The 25,225-nt window shown below is 43.6% G+C and overlaps 1 protein-coding gene across 1 annotated transcript in view; it reads right to left on the bottom strand.

Annotated features, from left to right (window-relative positions):
- Window positions 1–25,225, bottom strand: part of LOC126199701 (uncharacterized) — a 401,314-nt gene that overhangs the window by 293,293 nt on the left and 82,796 nt on the right. The window contains exon 2 of the mRNA XM_049936628.1: window positions 9,704–9,821. Within this exon, the coding sequence (XP_049792585.1) occupies window positions 9,704–9,821 (118 nt within the window). The remainder of the gene's footprint in view (window positions 1–9,703; window positions 9,822–25,225) is intronic.

Genomic DNA, 25,225 nt, shown 5'->3' with positions numbered 1-25,225 from the left:
CATAAAAGAAGGTTGTATACCTGGAAGAATCCTGGAGATACTAATAGGTATCAGATAGATTATATAATGGTAAGACAGAGATTTAGGAACCAGGTTTTAAATTGTAAGACATTTCCAGGGGCAGATGTGGATTCTGACCACAATCTCTTGGTTATGAACTGCAGATTGAAACTGAAGAAACTGCAAAAAGGTGGGAATTTAAGGAGATGGGACCTGGATAAACTGAAAGAACCAGAGGTTGTACAGAGTTTCAGGGAGAGCATAAGGGAACAATTGACAGGAATGGGGGAAAGAAATACAGTAGAAGAAGAATGGGTAGCTCTGAGGGATGAAGTGGTGAAGGCTGCAGAGGATCAAGTAGGTAAAACGACGAGGGCTAATAGAAATCCTTGGGTAACAGAAGAAATATTGAATTTAATTGATGAAAGGAGAAAATATAAAAATGCAGTAAATGAAGCAGGCCAAAGGGAATACAAACGTCTCAAAAATGAGATCGACAGAAAGTGCAAAATGGCTAAGCAGGGATGGCTAGAGGACAAATGTAAGGATGTAGAGGCTTGTCTCACTAGGGGTAAGATAGATACTGCCTACAGGAAAATTAAAGAGATCTTTGGAGAGAAGAGAACCACTTGTATGAATATCAAGAGCTCAGATGGCAACCCAGTTCTAAGCAAAGAAGGGAAGGCAGAAAGGTGGAAGGAGTATATAGAGGGTTTATACAAGGGCGATGTACTTGAGGACAGTATTATGGAAGTGGAAGAGGATGTAGATGAAGATGAAATGGGAGATATGATACTGCGTGAAGAGTTTGACAGAGCACTGAAAGACCTGAGTCGAAACAAGGCCCCAGGAGTAGACAACATTCCATTAGAAATACTGATGGCCTTGGGAGAGCCAGTCATGACAAAACTCTACCATCTGGTGAGCAAGATGTATGAGACTGGCGAAATACCCACAGACTTCAAGAAGAATATAATAATTTCAACACCAAAGAAAGCAGGTGTTGACAGATGTGAAAATTACCGAACTATCAGTTTAATAAGTCACAGCTGCAAAATACTAACGCGAATTCTTTACAGACGAATGGAAAAACTGGTAGAAGCGGACCTCGGGGAAGATCAGTTTGGATTCCGTAGAAATGTTGGAACACGTGAGGCAATACTAACCTTACGACTTATCTTAGAAGAAAGATTAAGAAAAGGCAAACCTACGTTTCTAGCATTTGTAGACTTAGAGAAAGCTTTTGACAACGTTAACTGGAATACTCTCTTTCAAATTCTGAAGGTAGCAGGGGTAAAATACAGGGAGCGAAAGGCTATTTACAATTTGTACAGAAACCAGATGGCAGTTATAAGAGTCGAGGGGCATGAAAGGGAAGCAGTGGTTGGGAAAGGAGTGAGACACGGTTGTAGCCTCTCCCCGATGTTATTCAATCTGTATATTGAGCAAGCAGTAAAGGAAACAAAAGAAAAATTCGGAGTAGGTATTAAAATTCATGGAGAAGAAGTAAAAACTTTGAGGTTCGCCGATGACATTGTAATTCTGTCAGAGACAGCAAAGGACTTGGAAGAGCAGTTGAACGGAATGGACAGTGTCTTGAAAGGAGGATATAAGATGAACATCAACAAAAGCAAAACGAGGATAATGGAATGTAGTCAAATTAAGTCGGGTGATGCTGAGGGAATTAGATTAGGAAATGAGACACTTAAAGTAGTAAAGGAGTTTTGCTATTTAGGGAGTAAAATAACTGATGATGGTCGAAGTAGAGAGGATATAAAATGTAGACTGGCAATGGCAAGGAAATCGTTTCTGAAGAAGAGAAATTTGTTAACATCGAGTATAGATTTAAGTGTCAGGAAGTCGCTTCTGAAAGTATTTGTATGGAGTGTAGCCACGTATGGAAGTGAAACATGGACGATAACCAGTTTGGACAAGAAGAGAATAGAAGCTTTCGAAATGTGGTGTTACAGAAGAATGCTGAAGATAAGGTGGGTAAATCACGTAACTAATGAGGAGGTATTGAATAGGATTGGGGAGAAGAGAAGTTTGTGGCATAACTTGACTAGAAGAAGGGATCGGTTGGTAGGACATGTTTTGAGGCATCAAGGGATCACAAATTTAGCACTGGAGGGCAGCGTGGAGGGTAAAAATCGTAGAGGGAGACCAAGAGATCAATACACTAAGCAGATTCAGAAGGATGTAGGTTGCAGTAGGTACTGGGAGATGATGAAGCTTGCACAGGATAGAGTAGCATGGAGAGCTGCATCAAACCAGTCTCAGGACTGAAGACCACAACAACAACCTTCGACTATTGTTGCAAATTTTCTTTATCATTTATTTATAATTCATGTTTCGAACAACCATCAGTACATCCCCTTAATACGGTTGATTTTTTTAAAGTGATTCTTATAATTATCATAAGGAATGAAAATAGTTTCCGTGTCTTTTTGAACACCCTGACGAACACTGACATGAACATTTTATCAGGCATTTTTAAATATACCTATGACTCGTCATAGAGAGTCCTACTTTCATATGGTGTCGATATGGTATGGCTGTATGCCAATGCCTACCCTGATCGTTGCTGTCCGTCTCGGCAGGCACTTGTGCAAACAGGCGACTTCAACGTCAAACGGAGGTCGAGGACGAAGAAGCTGTACTGGCTACGATGCTTTCGCACTGTTAATCTACTGTATGCAGAACCCAATGCTGTGAAATGTGATCACATGCTTCCGCGTTTACTGTTTCCTTAAGCGCAATAAGTGGACGAAAGACTAAATCTGGAAATCATCCGCATAGCGTAACCTCATCCACGCCCCACTGTTGTCTCTGAACATGATGGCAAGTAACGTTCTGCAGGCATTCATCAAACCCAAATCCTTCCTTCGGATTGTAACAGGGTGTAGCGTGCTTCATCACGCGAAATCTCTCGTTTCCAGTCACCGTTTTCACCATCTCACATCTTACCATCAACCACAGAAATGTGTTTAACAGTGAAATTCGCTAACAGCCGTGCAGTTGAGGTGTTATTTTACTGTTTTTACTACCATTTTCAGCATTCCCCTATGCCATATGAACCGTGGTACTACTCAACTCCTTAGGAAATCAAAATTACAATCTCACCACAGTTATTTAAAGGAAATAGGAAGCCCGGGATCACTGGTGATGGACAAGCTTGTGATTGTTTTACAGTTTTCATTTGACTCAAAACAGACTTTATTATAAACTTCAATTTGGACATTTGCTCTCTTACCGATGCCATATACAAATCTTCACTTTAACTGAATTACATAAACATGAATAAGAATCATATTTTGCGTCCGTAACCAAAATCATAGTAGGCACGGTGAATAACCTAAAACAATCGTTCTTGTTTAACCATATCTCAAAAGACTAGTAATAATATATACTTCCAATCCAAAGTTACACAGCCACATAATACCACGACGTCGTAAAAAAATAAAAATCTTAAAGCTTAATAAAACTGAACTGCCCGCATAAAGGTCCACAGTGCAATATGCTTATACTAAAAAAGCACAGTGGGCCACCAAGGTAAGGCAAATGCTGTGAGCTGACAAACGGAATATCTAAAGGTTTCTCGTTGGTTGGTTGGCTGATTTGGGGGAGGGGAACAAACAGCGAGGTCATCGGTCCCATCGGGTTAGGGAAGGATGGTTAAGGAAGTCTGCCGTACCCTTTCAAAGGAATCATTCCGGCTTTTGCCTGAAGCTATTTAGGGAAATCAGTTAAAGGAAATCACGTAAAACCTAACTGAGGATGGCCGGACGCGTGTTTGAACCGCCGTGGTGGTAAATTTGGAAATTTGCGGTAAGTTCCAGTGGGACCAAACTGCTGAGTTCATCGGCCCCTAGGCTTACACACTACTTAACCTAAGACTGACATATACTAAGTACAACACACACACACACACACACACACACACACACACACACACACACACACACACACCAATGCCCGAGGGAGGATTCAAACATCCGAGGGGGCAGAGCCGCGCGAACCGTAGTAAGACACCCCAGACCACGCACCTACCCCGCGCGACTTGAACCGTCGTCCTTCCGAATGCGAGTCCAGTGTGCTAACCACTGCGCCACCTCGCTCGGTAAGGCTCCTCGTTCACTAGAAGAAGCCGTACTAAGTTATGTTCTGCTGCGTCTATACTGTTGGTTGTGGTATGTGTACAATACTTTCGGTCTATGGCCATATCGGGAAAAAATTGCGATTGTTTCACCTGTACCTCAACTGCCCACATGAAAACAAACAGCTCGCGCTGAAAACAGAGAATAATGGCGCTGGTAAGTCTCTGGAATCAAGAGTATACAGAAGACTTAACTGCATTCCCGGAGATAAGGCTTATTTTATCGTGATGATCATTTCTCCCAATGTAGGTGGGTGCCAACAGAATGTTTTCGCAATCGGAGGAGAAAACTGGTGATTGAAATTTCATGAGAAGGTCCTGTCGCAACGAAAAACGCCTTTGTTTTATTGATTGCCACTCCAATTCACGTATCATGTCTGTGACACTATTTCCCCTATTTCGTGATAATACAAAACTAGCTGCCCCCTATTGGAACGTTTTCTATGTCATCCGTCAGTCCCACCTGATGCGGATCCCACACCGCACAGCAATACTCCAGAATAGGGCGGACAAGCGCGGTGTAAGCAGTCCCTTTAGTACACCTGTTGCACCTTGTAAGTGTTCTGCCAATTAATCTCAGTCTTCGGTTTGCTCTACCCACAACATTATCTATGTGATCGTTCCAATTTAGGTTATTTGTAATTGTAATCCCTAAGTATTTAGTTGAATTTACAGCCTTCAGATTTGTGTGACTTAACGTGTAATCGAAATTTAGCTGATTTCTTTTAGTACTCATGTGAATAACTTCACATTTTTCTTTATTCAGGGACAATTGCCACTTTTCGCATCATACAGATATCTAAATCATTTTGCAAGTCGTTTTGATCATCTGATGACTTTACAAGGCTGTAAATGACAGCATCATCTGCAAACAATCTAAGGCGGCTATTTAGATTGTCTCCTATGCCGTAAACATAGATTAGGAACGCTGCGTTGCGTACAGTGACAGTGGGAAGTCACAGAAACAAGCCCTGCGAAAGGATACAGTAACAGAAACCTACAACAAGGCACAAAGCGCGGCGAACATACAGCGGATGAGGGAACAGGACAATTTCCTGCCGCTCGCGCACCCTTCGTCAGAGTCGTCAGCGACCGCTACGCCTCGAAGAAATTAATGCGTATCTCACAACGACCACAACATTCAAGATCTGCTGTCGCTCATGGATAATTTCGTAGGCGTTCTCCATTCTGTAGCCGATTACTGACTTCGGTGAGAATGCCGCGACCTCTATGTCGGCGCTCATTTGTCGGAGCTTGATCGCTACGTAACACTGCGACGGCGCAGTAAGCCGTACAGTAGCCCCACGCTGCACGGACTGTAATCGACCAATCAGTTTCCCAGAAGTCCGTTTGCTTGCTCGGCAGTCATCTACGTGGCAGTGTAAACTTAGAGAGACTACTGAGACAATAAAATGGCCCAACAGCACAAACTGTGAGGCTGGCTACAACTTCACGACGGTTTGGCAGCCAAAGATCCCATAACATCGGGCTGCATGTGTTCGCCCACCAGCAGGTCCTTAGGACTGGGGTTCAGCTGTATAAACAACCAGCCACAAGAAAACAACCGTGCAGCATCCAAGTCATGCCACAGGAAAATATTGTCCATAGGGTGCAAGATGCCGATTCGTTGTTGTTTGTTGTTATTTGACAGTCTGGCACAAGCTTCCGTACAACAGGTTATATTCCCAGGCATCTTGACTGTGCGCTGACCAATGACGTACCAGAATTACTACAGTCTAAATAAGATGGTATGTAGGTAAGGCCAAGATCAGAACACACAGGTTTTGTCGTCCTGAAGAGGACCGGTGAAAAGACGATAGACATCGGTTTTGAGTTGTGTGTTATAAAAACACGCGGTACAGAGCCACAAAAGGATTTAATTCAAAGACTAGAGAACCCAGCAGTGCTTCACAATTGATAAATATGCATGCGAATCGCATGTTGTTGTTGTCTTCAGTCCTGAGACTGGTTTGATGCAGCTCTCCATGCTACGCTATCCTGTGCAAGCTTCTTCATCTCCCAGTACCTACTGCAACTTACATCCTTCTGAATCTGCTTAGTGTATTCATCTCTTGGTCTCCCTCTACGATTTTTACCCTCCACGCTGCCCTCCAACACTAAATAGGTGATACCTTGATGATGCCGGCCGAAGTGGCCGTGCGGTTAAAGGCGCTGCAGTCTGGAACCGCAAGACCGCTACGGTCGCAGGTTCGAATCCTGCCTCGGGCATGGATGTTTGTGATGTCCTTAGGTTAGTTAGGTTTAACTAGTTCTAAGTTCTAGGGGACTAATGACCTCAGCAGTTGAGTCCCGTAGTGCTCAGAGCCATTTGAACCATTTGATACCTTGATGCCTCAGAATATGCCCTACCAGCCGATCCCTTCTTCTAGTCAAGGTGTGCCACAAATTTCTCTTCTCTCCAGTTTTATTCAATTCCTCCTCATTAGTGATGTGATCTACCCATCTAATCTTCAGCATACTTCTGTAGCACCACATTTCGAAAGCTTCTATCCTCTTCTTGTCCAAACTATTTATCGTCCATGTTTCACTTCCATACATGGCTACACTCCATACAAATACTTTCAGAAATGACTTCCTGACACTTAAATCTATACTCGATGTTAACAAATTTCTCTTCTTCAGAAACGCTTTCCTTGCCATTGCCAGTCTACATTTTATATCCTCTCTACTTCGACCATCATCAGTTATTTTGCTCCCCAAATAGCAAAACTCCTTTACTACTTTAAGTGTCTCATTTCCTAATCTAATCCCCTCAGCATCACCCGAGTTAACTCGACTACATCCATTATTCTCGTTTTGCTTTTGTTGATGTTCATCTTATATCCTCTTTTAAAGACACTGTCCATTCCGTTCAACTGCTCTTCCAAGTCCTTTGCTGTCTCTGACAGAATTACAATGTCATCGGCGAACCTTAAAGCTTTTATTTCTTCTCCATGGATTTTAATTCCTACCCCGAATTTTTCTTTTGTTTCTTTTACTGTTTGCCCAATAAACAGATTGAATAACATCGGGGATAGGCTACAACCCTGTCTCACTCCCTTCCCAACCACTGCTTGCCTTTCACGTCCCTCGTCTCTTATAACTGCCATCTGGTCTCTGTACAAATCGTAAATAGCCTTTCGCTCCCGGTATTTTACCCCTGCCACCTTTAGAATTTGAAAGAGGGTATTCCAGTCAACATTGTCAAAAGCTTTTTCTAAGTCTACAAATGCTAGAAATGTAGGTTTGCCTTTCCTTAATCTATTTTCTAAGATAAGTCGTAGGGTCAGTATTGCCTCACGTGTTCCAAGATTTCTGCGGAATCCAAACTGATCTTCGCCGAGGTCGGCTTCTACCAGTTTTTCCGTTCCTCTGTAAAGAATTCGCGTTAGTATTTTGCAGCCGTGACTTATTAAACTGATAGTTCGGTAATTTTCACATCTGTCAACACCTGCTGTCTTTGGGATTGGAATTATTGTATTCTTATTGAAGTCTGAGGGTATCGCATATGTATCCTAAATTCCTTGTCCCCTCTCTCACCCTCCACCCTCTCTCCGTGCATCTGCTCCTCCCCTCATCTCTCTGCGCATAACCTCCTCCACCCTCTCTCTGTCTGTTTCCTCCTCCCACCCTTCACTTTTTTTCTCTTTATTGTTAATTTCGCACCTGAGACAGGTAGGTATACTACGCTGCTCTTTGGCCACAGATAAAACTAAATATACAAAGAAGACAATCGCAGAACAGACATGGTGGATATAAAAAGGTAGACATACAAAAGTAAAACACACGGAGCCGTTCACGGGCGCAGTGTCGAAAATAAAAATGTTCAGACACGTGGACACGCACAGAGATGATAGATGACACATGCATTATGGGAGGAAGGATAATTGGCCCCCATATTATCGATGGCAATCTAAATGGTGCAATGTATGCGGCTTTCCTACGTAATGTTCTACCGATGTTACTGCAAGACGTTTCACTGCATGACAGAATGGCTATGTACTTCCAACATGATGGATGTCCGGCACATAGCTCGTGTGCGGTTGAAGCGGTATTGAACAGCATATTTCATGAGAGGTGGATTGGTCGTCGAAACACCATACCATGGCCTGCACTTTCGGGGGATCTAACGTTCCCGGATTTGTTGCTGTGGGAAACGTTGAAGGATATTTGCTATCGTGATCCACCGACAACGCCTGACAACATGCGTCAGCGCATTGTCAATGCATGTGCGAACATTACGGAAGGCGAACTACTCGCTGTTGAGAGAAATGTCGTTACATGTATTGCCAAATGTATTGAGGTTGGCGGACATCATTTTGAACATTTATTGCATTAATGTGGTATTTACAGGTAATCACGCTGTAACAGCATGCGTTCTCAGAAATGATAAGTTCACAAAGGTACATGTATCACATTGGAGCAACCGAAATAAAATGCTCAAACATACCTATGTTCTGTATTTAATTTATAAAACCTACCTGTAACCAATTGTTCGTCTAAAATTGTGAGCCATATTTTGTGACTATTACAGCGCCATCCACCACAAAGCGAAAAAAGTGGTCCAACTAAAACAATTATATTTCTTTACGTACTACATGGGTATGTAATAAAAAATGGGGGTCCCTATTTTTAAAAAACGCAGATGATATCAGTTTGACCTATGGCAGCGCCATCTAGCGGGCCAACCATAGCGCCATCTGGTTTCCCCCTTCAAGCTAGACAAGTTTGGTTCTTTGTAGTTTTTTCGTTTGACGCTTATTTCTTAAGATGTTTGGCCCGGTCACGATCAATGGACCATTCTATATATATGGGTATAAATTACATATATTACAGCAATGTGACGTGTAAAAATTTGTAGTAAATCGGTCAAAAACTTTCCGTGATTTTCGGTAGCAACGTTCCCCATTTATATATAATATATAATATAATATGTGCCAAATTGATTTTTTTGTTATGAAGACATCTGGCAGCAGAACTGTCAAACTGAACGCTATTTTTTTAAAAAAAATTCGATTTGATGCCAAAAACACCGTTAGAATCCACAATTAAAGAACAGTACAAAAAAGTCAACCAAATTGGTCGAACCGTTCTCAAGCGATGATCTTCCACAATTGATTTTAATATTTCCAAAAAATGTTCTTTCATCCAAACATCGTTCTGACAATTACGAACACAACAAAGACAAAAGTCAACCAAATCCGTCGAGCCCTTCTTAATTGATAATATTTCATACATCCGGCAACTGATGTTAATATCTGACTTTTGCGTCGTATTTTCCAAAAATTTTCTTTCATACAGATCTTTTTCAGACAGTAACGAACACAGCAACAAAAAATCAACCAAATCGATCACGCCATTCCCAGGTGATAATCTTCGATACATGCGGCAAATGATTTTTATTTATATAGACACACGTCGCAGAAATCAAGTAAACTAGTGCTACAACCTAATACTCTCAAAGCTACGGAAGCTGAACATGGGTCGCGGTGGGCGGCTGGCCAGGCGTTTCGACAGGCGCGTCCGTCGTCAGGGCGAGGTACTCACCCCTGGGAGACCCACAGCCCCTCCAGCCTGGACGGCCAGTCCTCAGTCGCCTCGGCGCTGTCGTCGACGCCCGCGCACTCCCACGCACTCTCCGAGACGTCCCAGGGCTCAGCGCCGCCTGCACACACACACGTACACATATGCAATAAAGAAACATCTTAATAGACATCAATCGGGACGTTGTCCCAACACTGCTACAGCGTTAGAACAAAACAATAGGGACTATTCCTTTATTTTACCATAACAAACTGTTTTCTGTTGCATAAGAAATTCTGTAATTTTCACCACCCACTGCGTTCATCGATCATCATTAGGTAACATGTAGTTAGAGATGTTCACATCAGATTTGATACCATAGTTGGCGCTGATACCGGTACCTAAAATTACAGCGTGCTTCACAATTCATTTTACACATTTCTAGAGGTTGTGGAGCGGACTCAGTAGACCAAGTTTTACATAGTCGGTGTCCGCGGATTTCACTCCTATATGCTGTGATATCATAACAGCTGTTCGATATGACGACCACCAAGTTCGGTGTACACAATCTGCACAGCAAGTTCGCATAAACTCTGTCCAACTTGTGTGGTGTATGGTTAACCAGTTCTGCCACAACCATGATCCGTGCAACCAGATCTTCCTCCGACTGGACAGGGCTCTCGTTAAAAAGGCTCTCCCTGCAACCCCACAAGAAAAAGTCCAAAGGGGTTAAAAATTTGGGGATCTCCGTAGCCAAGCATATGGTCCTCCCTGACCGATGCACCTCTCCCCGTAGACTATGTTCAAATGGTTTCGGATGCGAACTGCAAAATGTACAGCTGCGCCGTAATGCTGGGACCACAATTCGTGCTGAATGTCCAGTGGCTCATCTTCGAAACACTCCGGCAGCACTTGTTGCACGAATGTCAAGTACCCGGTATTCGTTAGGTGGGGAGGAACGATGTACAGCCCAATCACACGGCTATTGCAGATATCTGCCCCGACATTGACTCCAAAGCTGGTCTACGTGTACACGAAATCTTCGTTTACACGAGCCTCTGGGGTTTTATTGATCCCAGATGTGGCTATTTCGAGCCTTCAAAACACCTTGCCTGCCTGTTTAAATGTGGTTCGTCGGTGAACAAAATTCGCCTCGGAAACTCAGGAAAATCCACTCATCGGTATAAAACTAAATACAGAAACTGACACGTGGCACAAAATCCCCAGAGATTATGGCGTGTACCTTCTGAGCGTGATATGGGTGGAGTTACTCTTCATGCACAACATGCCAGACAGACGAGTGAGACACAACCAAGTCATGTGCAATGGCTCGAGTACTCGTTGATGGGTTCTCTTCAACGTGATGAAGTACTTCTTCTTCCAGTACTACAGTCTGCCGCCTTCTTGAAGCACCACAGTTTGCTCTATCACTGCCGAATTTCCACTGCCCCGCAGTTCTTCTACACTGGCAAACATGGGGTGGGATGGAGTAGACACGATTTGGAAAGTACTCGTGGTAAGACGTTGATCTCTCTTCCATTGCGGCGAGCTTCGCCGTAAATGAACAACATATCGGTGTACTCTGTGAACGTGTACTCAGGCATCCTATTAGTGCAGTACAAGTCACCGTAATATCAACTGACGCGTCACCAGGAAGCATGAAAGAAGGCAGATGGAAACAAAGGAAATCACGTAACATCGCGTCATAGTACGATGCTTGAATGTGGGTCGCCTAGCATAACAAGCGAACTAAAAAACATCTAGCTCGTTTGAGTAGCTCATGTTTCCCTTGTAACATGGAAACGAACCGTTTGCGGACGTGTGTTGCTTTGTAAAACTTGATCTACTAAGTTCCCGCTACAACCTCTAGAAGTGTGTAACACGAATTAGGGAATACCCCGTATATCAGGCGACAGTGTGTCAGAGGAGGCGGGAATGATCTTTATTATTTTACTAGCTCTTAACGACATGATTATTAGAGTACATCACACTGATCAAATATTAAATGCAATTAATAACCAAACATCACCCATTGGGATATTTTGTGATCTCTCAAAGGCTTTTAATTGTGTGAATCATGAAATTCTTCAATATAAGCTTAATTATTGTGGTATGAGTGGGACAGTCCACAAATGGTTTAATTCATACTTAACTGGAAGATTGCAGAAGGTTGAAATTAACAGTACAGATAGTCTACAAAAACCAGCAGAGTCCTCTAACTGGGGAAGTATCAAGAATGGTGTCCCACAGGGTTCAGTTTTGGGTCCCTTATTGTTCTTAATATATATTAACGACTTGCCACTCTATATTCATGAAGATGCAAAGTTTGTTCTTGTTTCTGATGATACAAGTATAGTAATCACACCCAAGAAGCAAGAATCAGCTGAGGAAATTGCAAATAATGTCTTTCAGAAAATTATGAAGTGGTTCTCTGCAAATGAACGCTCACTAAATTTTGAGAAAACACAGTTTATACAATTCTGAACAGTAAATGGCATAACACCATTGATAAATATAGACTATAAACGGAAGTCTGTTGCTAAGGCAGAATACTCCAAATTTCTGGGTGTGTGCATTGATGAGAAATTGAATTGGAATAAACACATCGATGATCTGCTGAAACGGTTGGGTTCAGCTACTTATGCTATTAGGGTTATTGCAAATTTTGGTGATGAACATATCAGTAAATTAACCTACTATGCCTATTTTCATTCACTGCTTTCATATGGCATCATATTTTGGGGCAATTCGTCATTAAGAGAGAAAGTATTCATTGCACAAAAGCGTGTAATCAGCTGGAGCCCACCCAAGATCACCTTGCAGACATTTATTTAAGGAACTCGGGATATTCACAGTACCTTCGCAATGCATATATTCACTTACGAAATTTGTCATTAATAACCCATCCCAATTCAAAAATAACAGCGAAATGCATAGCTACAACACTAGAAAAAAGGATGATATTCCCTATTCTGGATTAAATCACACTTTGGCACAGAAAGGGATGAATTATGTTGCCACAAAAACCTTTGGTCATTTATCAAATGGTATTAAAAGTCTGACAGATAGCCAACCAACATTTAAAAGCAAATTAAAAGAATTTCTGAATGACAACTCCTTCTACTCAATAGATGAATTCTTAGATATGAAGTAGTAACTGTACAAAAATTAATTTAATTAATTAATTTGTGTAAAGAAAACTTATGTTGAAGTGACACGTTCCACATCATTACGAAATGTCATATCCATGATCTGTGGAACAAGGATTAATGTATGTATGTATGTATGTATGTATGTATGTATGTATGTACACCAAATAGCTGCTTATAACAAGTAACCTTTATTTACGACAGGCTGTTTCCGCTTCATAGCCATTTTCAAGCACTTACAACTACAATTTTGGTGAGAACAGATATGGATGCCAATGTCATTCATATTAAAGTAGCTGTCTTGTACTCACGTCTAGACTGATGTGACGTCCAGATTGCGCAGTTAGTGGACTGTTTCGTAACTGTCACTGCTTTAATAAGATCGTAAATGATGTCAAGGTGTTGAAAATAAATTGTTAATTACGACTTGTCAGCAGTTCGACGGTTCCACTCTTACGACGCTATACGTTTACAAGGATTGTGCAGATGGACAGCGATATTATTTTATTAACTAAAATTTGTTAAGATTATCTTTGGTTGTTGCATATGCTACTTCCGATTTGTCCATTTTCGTGTTCTAAAAATTCACTAAAGTTTTTAAGGTACTACTCGTGTCTAAATTCTGTATGTTCGTTTAATATTTTTTGTGGGTATTTTCTCGTGTACTTAAAAATTTCTAATTCCTCAAGAACGTGCAAAATCTTTTGGTATTCTGTGCAGAATCTGTAGTACATTTTCGATCGTATAACCAGCGCGATTTTGAGTTTTCAAGTTAGAAAGAAGCTCGACTGATTATATTCGCTCTGTCTAATGTGTTCTTCACATCTCACGTTAAAATTTATACCTGTTCGGTGATTAAGCCGAAACATTCTGTCGTAAATAAAGTTTTCTACACTCTGTTCATCATAAGAATAAACCTGATGTAAACATTACGCCATGTATTCTTCCGCGTTTGCTTGAATTTCATTGGATTTCGCTTCACACGGAGCAAAATCCAAGCTGTGACCAGTACAGTCAAGTACGATCCTAAGAATACTTTGTATGCCGTGTTACACGCAAATAGACTGAGCGATAATGTGGGACAACAGATTTACCGGTGCATTACTCTTGGACAGCACTGGCCAGCCAGCGGTCCAACTAACCTGCAATGATGTGAGCAATTGCAGTTGAGATGTGAAAAGAGACGAGTAAAAAAACAATATAGCTTCGAAGAATGAAATAATATTAGGCAAAACTCCAGCACTGCCGCGCGCTTCTTAGTTGACCAGACGGAAACCATAAAATACTCTCGTTTTCATCTGACGTAGTATTCTAATTACAAACAAGAGTGATGAAAATTCCTAACTTAAACACAGGATAATTTTTCTGGGCGAGCTATGTGTGTTACAAAAGCATACTGTGGGATTTCACCGTACTGTTGAATACTGAAGCCACTCAAGGTATTAATTACCGCGAGTCGTCTGGTAACCTCCTAGCTCCTTTCTTTTCCGAATCCGAGAAATATATTTCAGTTCTGGAACTGTCATCTGCTACGTCGATAACGAATCGATCAACAACGAAATCCACGAAGCCAATCAGGCGCCGCATTTTCGCCTTTTGTTTTATGACGTGCCGTTCTGTTCCGCCAGCTTCGGTAGTGACGTATGAAAAAGCTGCGTGCGTTAGTTCCAGTGCGCCTGGCAGGCCCAATGCCTTAAATTGGTTCCAGATCAGTTCTTTTGGGTTCATATTGTAATGGTACAATGGAAAATGTAAAAATGCAGCATTTGTATGGTGTGCTCGATGCTGTGAAAATGGTTATTTTTCATGTTCTACGACACTTCCAAACATCAGTGGTATAAAAAAATGGACGTAGAACAAATAAAGGGTATTTGGTTTTCCATATTTGCCTTAAAAATTAAATTATTATGCTTTCTTAATTTAAGCAACGTTTATTAACAGACTTTCGTAAAGTACAGGGTGTTTAAAAAAATACCACAAATTTAAAAATGTGTATTTAATGAAAGAAACATAATATAACCTTCTGTTATACATCATTACAAAGAGTATTTAAAAAGGTTTTTTTTTCACTCAAAAGCAAGTTCAGAGATGTTCAATATGGCCCCCTCCAGACACACGAGCAATATCAACCCGATACTCCAACTCGTTCCATACTCTCTGTAGCATATCAGGCGTAACAGTTTGGATAGCTGCTGTTATTTCTCGTTTCAAATCATCAATGGTGGCTGGGAGAGGTGGCCGAAACACCATATCCTTAACATACCCCCATAAGAAAAAATCGCAGGGGGTAAGATCAGGGCTTCTTGGAGGCCAGTGATGAAGTGCTCTGTCACGGGCTGCCTGGCGGCCGATCCATCGCCTCGGGTAGTTGACGTTCAGGTTTCATAACTAACCTTTTTCGTAGGACTCTCCATACAGTTGATTGTGGAATTTGCAGCTCTCTGCTAGCTCTGCGAGTCGATTTTCCTGGGCTGCGAACAAATGCTTGCTGGATGCGTGCTACATTTTCATCACTCGTTCTCGGCCGTCCAGAACTTTTCCCTTTGCACAAACACCCATTCTCTGTAAACTGTTTATACCAACGTTTAATACACCACCTATCAGGAGGTTTAACACCATACTTCGTTCGAAATGCACGCTGAACAACTGTCGTCGATTCACTTCTGCCGTACTCAATAACACAAAAAGCTTTCTGTTGAGCGGTCGCCATCTTAGCATCAACTGACGCTGACGCCTAGTCAACAGCGCCTCAAGCGAACAAATGTACAAATAAATTAAACTTTATAGCTCCCTTAATTCGCCGACAGATAGTGCTTAGCTCTGCCTTTTGTCGTTGCAGAGTTTTAAATTCCTAAAGTTGTGGTATTCTTTTTGAATCACCCTGTATTCATTATTAAGAATTTATATTTGAAATGAAAACGGGATTTTAGCGTGCAATATGTAATTAGAAACAAGAAAACGTGCATTATTTATGAAAATGATGATGAATTTTACAATTACGAGACGTAGGTGTTTCAAATTGTACGCGAGCCGTGAACTGCAATAAATTATCAACATATCGCGCTTCCGACTCCGCTATGCAATCAGTTGTTTCTTGTATATGCACTGTATGCAGTACAATGTCTCGAAGAACTGTCAAGCCGATTATCTCTGTAAGGTTTTACAAAGCATTAAGAACTACCTATTTTTCGGCACTTTTTAATCGTGTTCCACACGCGTGTTTCACTACGGAATATGAAGCAGCCTCAACCATTTTCATGCTGCTTGTGATCAGAGAGACAATCGGAGCACAACAGTGCGGAGGCTCTGACTGTACACGATTTTTGAAATAAAAACTACATAGCTAAAGCACGATTTAGCAAAACGTTGATGGCTGTTAACAGATTTGAATATGTTAAAGTTTCATTTAGCGTAACTTAGCACTACTATATCTAATACATAAGTACGACCTACTTTCAAGAGTGTAACAACACTAATGAACGTGTGCTACGGCTTCTGACCAATCATCGCCTTTGTAGTAGTAGTAGTTTGTTTACATCAGCTTTATTCTTATCATGAACGGAGTATAGAAGCAGCTATTTGCTGGATGTACTCTAATTATCATGTCGTTTTCAGACATATATCACGCTGCTGGCCCTAAAGAAGAAAAATGATTTTATTAACAACACATCCTAGGACACACTTCTTTATTCAGCTTTAACTACTGTACTATTATACCGGATGATCAAAAAGTCAGTATAGATTTGAAAACTGAATAAATCACGGTTCAAAATGGTTCAAATGGTTCTGAGCACTATGGGACTCAACTTCTGAGGTCATTAGTCCCCTAGAACTTAGAACTAGTTAAACCTAACTAACCTAATGACGTCACAAACATCCATGCCCGAGGCAGGATTCGAACCTGCGACCGTAGCGGTCTCGCGGTTCCAGGCTGCAGCGCCTTTAACCGCACGGCCACTTCGACCGGCAATAAATCACGGAATAATGTAGATAGAGAGGTACAAATTGACACACATGCTTGGAATGACATGGGGTTTAATTAGAACCAAAAAAATACAAAAGTTTAAAAAATGTCCGACAGATGGCTCTTCGTCTGATCATAATAGCAATAATTAGCATAACAAAGTAAGACAAAGCAAAGATGATGTTCTTTACATGAAATGCTCAATATGTCCACCATCATTCCTCAACAGTAGCTGTAGTCCAGGAATGATGTTGTGAACAGCACTGTAAAGCATCTCCGGAGTTATGGTGAGGCATTGGCGCCGATGTTGTCTTTCAGCATCCCTAGAGATGTCGGTCGATCACGATACACTTGCGACTTCAGGTAACCCCAAAGCCAATAATCGCACGGACTTAGGTCTGGGGACCTGGGAGGCCAAGCGTGATGAAAGTGGCGGCTGAGCACACGATCATCACCAAACGACGCGCGCAAGAGATCTTTCACACGTCTAGCAATACTTTTTCTTTGTTCTAATAAAACCCCATGTCATTCCAAGCATGTGTGTCAATTTTTACCTCTCTATCTACATTATTCCGTGGTTTATTAAGTTTTCAAATTTATACTGACTTTTTCATCACCCGGTATGTATATACACTCCTGGAAATGGAAAAAAGAACACATTGACACCGGTGTGTCAGACCCACCGTACTTGCTCCGGACACTGCGAGAGGGCTGTACAAGCAATGATCACACGCACGGCACAGCGGACACACCAGGAACCGCGGTGTTGGCCGTCGAATGGCGCTAGCTGCGCAGCATTTGTGCACCGCCGCCGTCAGTGTCAGCCAGTTTGCCGTGGCATACGGAGCTCCATCGCAGTCTTTAACACTGGTAGCATGCCGCGACAGCGTGGACGTGAACCGTATGTGCAGTTGACGGACTTTGAGCGAGGGCGTATAGTGGGCATGCGGGAGGCCGGGTGGACGTACCGCCGAATTGCTCAACACGTGGGGCGTGAGGTCTCCACAGTACATCGATGTTGTCGCCAGTGGTCGGCGGAAGGTGCACGTGCCCGTCGACCTGGGACCGGACCGCAGCGACGCACGGATGCACGCCAAGACCGTAGGATCCTACGCAGTGCCGTAGGGGACCGCACTGCCACTTCCCAGCAAATTAGGGACACTGTTGCTCCTGGGGTATCGGCGAGGACCATTCGCAACCGTCTCCATGAAGCTGGGCTACGGTCCCGCACACCGTTAGGCCGTCTTCCGCTCACGCCCCAACATCGTGCAGCCCGCCTCCAGTGGTGTCGCGACAGGCGTGAATGGAGGGACGAATGGAGACGTGTCATCTTCAGCGATGAGAGTCGCTTCTGCCTTGGTGCCAATGATGGTCGTATGCGTGTTTGGCGCCGTGCAGGTGAGCGCCACAATCAGGACTGCATACGACCGAGGCACACAGGGCCAACACCCGGCATCATGGTGTGGGGAGCGATCTCCTACACTGGCCGTACACCACTGGTGATCGTCGAGGGGACACTGAATAGTGCACGGTACATCCAAACTGTCATCGAACCCATCGTTCTACCATTCCTAGACCGGCAAGGGAACTTGCTGTTCCAACAGGACAATGCACGTCCGCATGTATCCCGTGTCACCCAACGTGCTCTAGAAGGTGTACGTCAACTACCCTGGGCAGCAAGATCTCCGGATCTGTCCCCCATTGAGCATGTTTGGGACTGGATGAAGCGTCGTCTCACGCGGTCTGCACGTCCAGCACGAACGCTGGTCCAACTGAGGCGCCAGGTGGAAATGGCATGGCAAGCCGTTCCACAGGACTACATCCAGCATCTCTACGATCGTCTCCATGGGAGAATAGCAGCGTGCATTGCTGCGAAAGGTGGATATACACTGTACTAGTGCCGACATTGTGCATGCTCTGTTGCCTGTGTCTATGTGCCTGTGGTTCTGTCAGTGTGATCATGTGATGTATCTGACCCCAGGAATGTGTCAATAAAGTTTCCCCTTCCTGGGACAATGAATTCACGGTGTTCTTATTTCAATTTCCAGGAGTGTATATGCCTCCTCTCGCATCCCAGTCTCCATCGTTCACGGTCATCCCAGTCTCCCTCATTACGACCTGGCGCCTCCATTGCTTCGTTGACGACTTTCCAGCATCTCTCAGGTCTACCGCGCTTTATCCATTGCCATACACGTTTTGACCATCTTGTGTCTGGAATACGCTGTAAGTGACCATTCCAGAGTAGGCGCTTCCTTTCTGTGTAGTCTAGGATTGTGCTTTCGACATTCGTATCCTCTCTGATCCTACCATTTCTAACATTATCAAGCCTGGAATATCCACAACCCCATCTCCAGAAATCCATCTCGACAGCCAGCAGGCGATCTTTCTGCCTCTGAATTAGTTCCCACAACCCTGTATTAGATCTAAAATTAAAATACAGCTCGCGTCAAGTGCACCATGTGATGTAGGAGGCGGCATTCGTCCTCCTGCATTGTAGTTTCACATCGGATGCTAACGTTATTTGACCGAAATCGGAAATTGCGGTTACATAAAAAAACATTACATAGGCCTAACATAATTTTGTCAAATAAAGAGACGACTGCAGACCTTGGCAGTTCACGAATTACTGACGGTGTGCAGCAGACACCAGCCACAGACTGGCTTTAGGTAACTTTATTCCGAAAGTACTTTTAATATCCCCGCCAGCGCACCTCGATATGGACGTAGATGAGCTGGCATTGGTATCACGGGAGAGGAGTATGGATTGCTATCACGGAGAACACGCACGATGTGTTTGTTGTATGGACAAACCCGCTGACCCAGGTGTTGCTGACCCAGGCGTTCACTTGGCGGCAGTTGGCCAGACCAGCTCAGTTCTTACGCTCCACTCAGCAAACTCGGACCTGGCTTTCGCTCACGTTACGAGGTGTGGCTAGAAAAAAACCGGACTAGTACTGGTGAAACAATAAAACGAATGCAATAAGGCTGAAAGTCGCGTGGCCTGTCACGTGACTCTCGCTCCGCCTACTGCTCGAGTTTCATCTGCCTCCTGCATTCAGTCTGCCCGTGGCGTCTGTTTTAAGTAGTTGACGTTTTGTCTGTGCGTCGGAAAATGTTGAGTGTACAGAAAGAACAGCGTGTTAACATCAAATTTTGTTTCAAACTAGGAAAATTTGCAAGTGAAACGTTTGTAATGTTACAACAAGTGTACAGCGATGATTGTTTATCGCGAACACAAGTGTTTGAGTGGTTTAAACGATTTAAAGATGGCCGCGAAGACACCAGTGATGACACTCGCACTGGCAGACCATTGTCAGCAAAAGCTGATGCAAACATTGAAAAAATCGGTAAACTTGTTCGACAAGATCGCCGTTTAACAATCAGAGCAGTGTCTGAGTTAACAGGAGTTGACAAGGAAAGTGTTAGGCAGATTCTTCATGAAAGTTTCAACATGAACAAAGTGTGTTCAAAAATGGTTCCAAAGTGTCTCACAATTGAACAGAAGGAACGCCGAACAATGATTTGTTCTGACTTCCTGGGAAACATTGAAAGTGATCCCACCTTCTTACAAAATGTTATTACTTGCGATGAATCGTGGTTTTTTACTTACGATCCCGAAACTAAACGCCAATCGATGCATTGGAAAACTCCTGGTTCTCCACGACAAAAAAAAAAAGCACGAATGTCAAAATCGAAATTCAAGGCAATGATGATTGTTTTTTTTTTGACATCAAAGGGATTGTGCACATTGATTGGGTACCAGAGGGACAAACAGTGAATCAGCACTACTACATTAGCGTCCTGGCTACCCTACGTGAGCGAGTACGGAGAAAACGGAACGATTTGTGGAGAAAAAAGTCATGGATCCTTCACCAAGACAATTCCCCAGCTCACAGTGCGTTGTCAGTGAAGACGTTTTTGGCAAAACACAACATTCCCATCTTAGATCATCCACCCTACTCACCTGATTTGGCCCCCTGTGACTTTTTTTCTTTTCCCTAAAGTCAAGTCAGCTTTGAAAGGAACTAGATTTGAGACTGTTGAAGCAGTAAAAGAAAAAGCGACGGAAGTAATGTATGGACTTACCGAAAATGATCTGCAGCATTGCTATGAACAGTGGAAAATTCGTATGAAGCGGTGTAGAGACCGAGGAGGAGAGTACATTGAAGGAGATAACATGAAATTGTAAATAATTGTAAATAAATGTTTTTTACAGCATCAGTCCGGTTTTTTTCTAGCCGCACCTCGTATACTCTTGTGTCCGCGAATCGCTCGGTCGTTCGCACTGGTCGAGTTTATGTGAAAGCGCGTTTCTCTGTTACCTTTTCACGAATAAACTGGTGAACCGATTTTGATGAAATTTGTTATGGAGATAGCTTCAATGCTGAGGAAGAACGCAGGCTGCTTTAGAATGGGTGTAGTGTAAGATACTTATTGATCTGAAGAATATACTGGAATTAGGGAAATATATCACCCTTTGACAAAGCTATTTACTCTATGACTTTTAAAGGTTATCAGATTTGCGAAAATATTTTTAATGGTTGATATGTTCTGCATAATACGATTCAACGTAATGAATACAATGCCTATACGCCTCGAGTGTTCAGTCCATACTAATAGTACGAATGCGAAAGTAATGACTGTTGCTGTTACATTTTCGTGGCTATACTCGTACTGCTGAACCGATTTCAATGAAATTTCGTATGGAGATAGCTTGAACCCTGATGTAGAACACAGGCTACTTTATAAGGTAAACGAAAAATGGACCCCAACTCAGTGAAGCAGAGAATGGAACATCTTTTTTTTTACATCACTCAATATAAACCACATTAAAAAATTATTAGGTTTGTTGTACGATGTACACATTGTAAAATGTGTAACTATTTTAATAGCCCGATTCATAGATGCACTGCCGGCCGGAGTGGCCGTGCGGTTCTAGGCGCTACAGTCTGGAGCCGAGCGACCGCTACGGTCGCAGGTTCGAATCCTGTCTCGGGCATGGATGTGTGTGATGTCCTTAGGTTAGTTAGGTTTAAGTAGTTCTAAGTTCTAGGGGACTGATGACCTCAGAAGTTAAGTCGGATAGTGCTCAGAGCCATTTGAACCATTTTGAACCATAGATGCACACTTCCGCCCACGCCCCTCCAAATGCGCTGCTCGACAGGACACTGTGCGTGCCGCCTCATAGTGCATTGCGGCAATTCAGCGGAAACCACGAGCTATGCTTACCCGAACAGACAGACATGTGAGGGCAGCTGCCATTATTACATGTACAATAGCATACTTACCCTCATTCATCATAACAAAATTACTGACCTGTCAGCAGAGCATCAGGTAACAGCTTGTATAGTTATATATGTGCCGACAGTAAACGAATGGGTGGCATAGTCATGGAGGTATAGGCATAAAAGTGGCGACATACGATGTTCTTACGTGTTGACACTTTTTTTTGTTTTGTTTTTTACAGTGTTACTTTGTGGCCACCATGGATCCTGCATTCATGCAGTGCTGGCAGAAGCACTCTACTGGCCATTAAAATTGCTACACCAAGAAGAAATGCAGATGATAAACGGGTATTCATTGGACAAATATACTAGAACTGACATGTGATTACATTTTCAAGCAATTTGGGTGCATAGATCTTGAGAAATCAGTACCCAGAACAAGAACCTCTGGCCGTAATAACGGCGTTGAGACGCCTGGGCATTCAGTCAAACAGAGCTTGGATGGCGTGTACAGTGCCAGTCTACATTTTATTTCCTCTCTAATTCGACCACCATAAGTTATTTTGCTCCCCAAATAGCAAAACTCCTTTACTACTTTAAGTGTCTCATTTCCTAATCTAATTCCCTCAGCATCACCCGATTTAATTCGAATACATTCCATTATCCTCGTTTTGCTTTTGTTTGTGTTCATCTTATACCCTCCTTTCAAGACACTGTCCATTCCGTTCAACTGCTCTTCCAAGACCTTTGCTGTCTCTGACAGAATTACAATGTCATCGGCGAACCTCAAAGTTTTTATTTCTTCTCCGTGGATTTTAATACCTACTCCGAATTTTCCTTTACTGCTTGCTCAATATACAGATTGAATAACATCGGGGAGAGGCTACAACCCTGTCTCACTCCCTTCCCTGTCGGATTAATGAATTACAATATCTACGACGTTTCACTGTCATACGACAATTAAAGCCCACATTGTCCTCTGCGAGTGGCTGCACTTAAATTATAAGCACCAAGTATGAGACGAATTCTCGTACTTACGTCACCAGTGGAGGGTGACACGCTTGTCTGGTGCCAATTCTACAGTATCTATAGCGCTCCAAAGCGACCACTGTGTCGTTTAAAAGGGTTGTCTAATATTTAGACGTGTGCTTTAATCCGTTCTCTAATTACAGGTTTTGCCATGGGTCCTTGAGAGTATGTACACTACTGGCCATTAAAATTGCTACACCAAGAAGAAATGCAGATGACTGACGGGTATTCATTGGACAAATATATTATACTAGAACTGACATGTGATTACATTTTCACGCAATTTGGGTGCATAGAAACTGAGAAATCAGTACCCAGAGCAACCAAACTGACTTGATACGCCTGGGCATTGAGTGAAACAGAGCTTGGATGGCGTGTACAGGTACAGCTGCCCATGCAGCTTCAACACGATACCACAGTTCATCAAGAGCAGTGACTGGCGTATTGCGACGAGCCAGTTGCTCTGCCACCATTGACCAGACGTTTTCAGTTGGTGAGAGATCTGGAGAATGTGCTAGCCAGGGCAGCAATCGAACATTTTCTGTATCCAGAAAGGCACGTACAGGACCTGGAGCATGTGGTCGTACATTATCCTGCAGAAATGTAGGGTTTCGCTGGGATCGAATGAAGGGTAGAGCCATGGGTCGTAACAAAGGTGGAATGTAACGTCCACTGTTCAAAGTGCCGTCAATGCGAACAAGAGGTGACCGAGACGTGTAACAAATGGCACCCCATACCACCACGCCGGGTGATGCGCCAGTACAGCGGTGACGAATACCAGCTTCCAATGTGCGTTAACCACGATGTCGCCAAACTCGGACGCGACCATCATGATGCTGTAAACAGAACCTGGATTCATCCGAAAAAATAACGTTTTGCCATTCGTGTACCCAGGTTCGTCGTTGAGTACAGTATCGCATGCGCTCCTGTCTGTGACGCAGTGTCAAGGGCAACCGCAGCCACGGTCTCCGAGCTGATAGTCCATGCTGCTGCAGACGTCGTCGAACTGTTCGTGCAGATGGTTGTTTTCTTGCAAACGTCCCCATCTGTTGACTCAAGGATCGAGACGTGGCTGCACGATCCGTTACAGCAAATGCGGATAAGATGCCTGTCATCTCGACTGCTAGTGACACGAGGCCGTTGGGATCCAGCACGGCATTACGTATTACCCTCCAGAACCCACCGATTCCATATTCTGCTAACAGTCATTGGATCGCGACCAACGCGAGCAGCAATTTCGCGATAAGATAAACGGCAATCGCGATAGGCTAGAATCCGTCTTTTAACAAAGTTGGAAACGTGATGGTACGCGTTTCTCCTCCTTACACGAGGCATCGCAACAACGTTTCAACAGGCCACACCGGTCAACTGCTGTTTGTGTGTGAGAAATCGGTCGGAAACTTTCCTCATCTCAGCACGTTGTAGGTGTCGCCACCGGCTCCAACCTTGTGTGAATGCTCTGAAAAGCTAGTGATTTGTATATTACAGTATCTTCTTCCTGTCGGTTAGATTTCTCGTCTGTAGCACGTCATCTTCGTGGTGTAGCAATTTTAATGGCCAGTAGTGTTTAAAGCAACGGACAACGCACAGCAAAGTAGAGTACACGAAGCTTCCAGTAATGGCTACCGTGCAGTCACTTGCTGGTATCACAAGGTAGTTTGTACCCGACTTCTACTGGTACTTCACGCAAACCCCCCCCCCCATCTAAAACAGGTACGTGGAAGTGCTCCTACACAACACCTCGGACGTAAGCGAGACAGCGGTGTTGCCACCCTGGACAGGTCTCCAGTTCTGTTAGCCGGCTAGTGGGAAAGCTGCGGCTGCATCGCACGGGACGGAGGCAGAGCCAGTGCCGACTGCAGGGCGCAAGTGTTTCCGCAGGAAGCGGGCTGCTGGCGACGCAACGTGACTGCCGCAGCGGCGCCGCCTAAACTTAGCGGCGCCGCATTCTGTCCCGCGCGCGCCGTGCAGCGAGCAGAGGGCGCGACAGCGCGAAACCCGCGCTATTCATAGCGAGCGGCGGCGGCCACAGGCGCGGCCCGGCGCGCGAACGACGCAGCGGACCAGCGGCAGAGGGGCTGCCCCGTCCCACTGATAAACAGCCGCCGACGTACCGGCGGAGGGCCGCCTCGCCTGTGTCGGCTAGCAGGGCTACTTCTGCTGCAACGTACCTTTCCCG

The sequence above is a fragment of the Schistocerca nitens genome, chromosome 8 (genome assembly GCF_023898315.1).
Source record: "Schistocerca nitens isolate TAMUIC-IGC-003100 chromosome 8, iqSchNite1.1, whole genome shotgun sequence".
NCBI classification, from domain to species: domain Eukaryota; kingdom Metazoa; phylum Arthropoda; class Insecta; order Orthoptera; family Acrididae; genus Schistocerca; species Schistocerca nitens.
The sequence above is the reverse complement of the archived record's forward strand: the minus strand, read 5'-3'. Positions and strand labels throughout refer to the sequence as shown.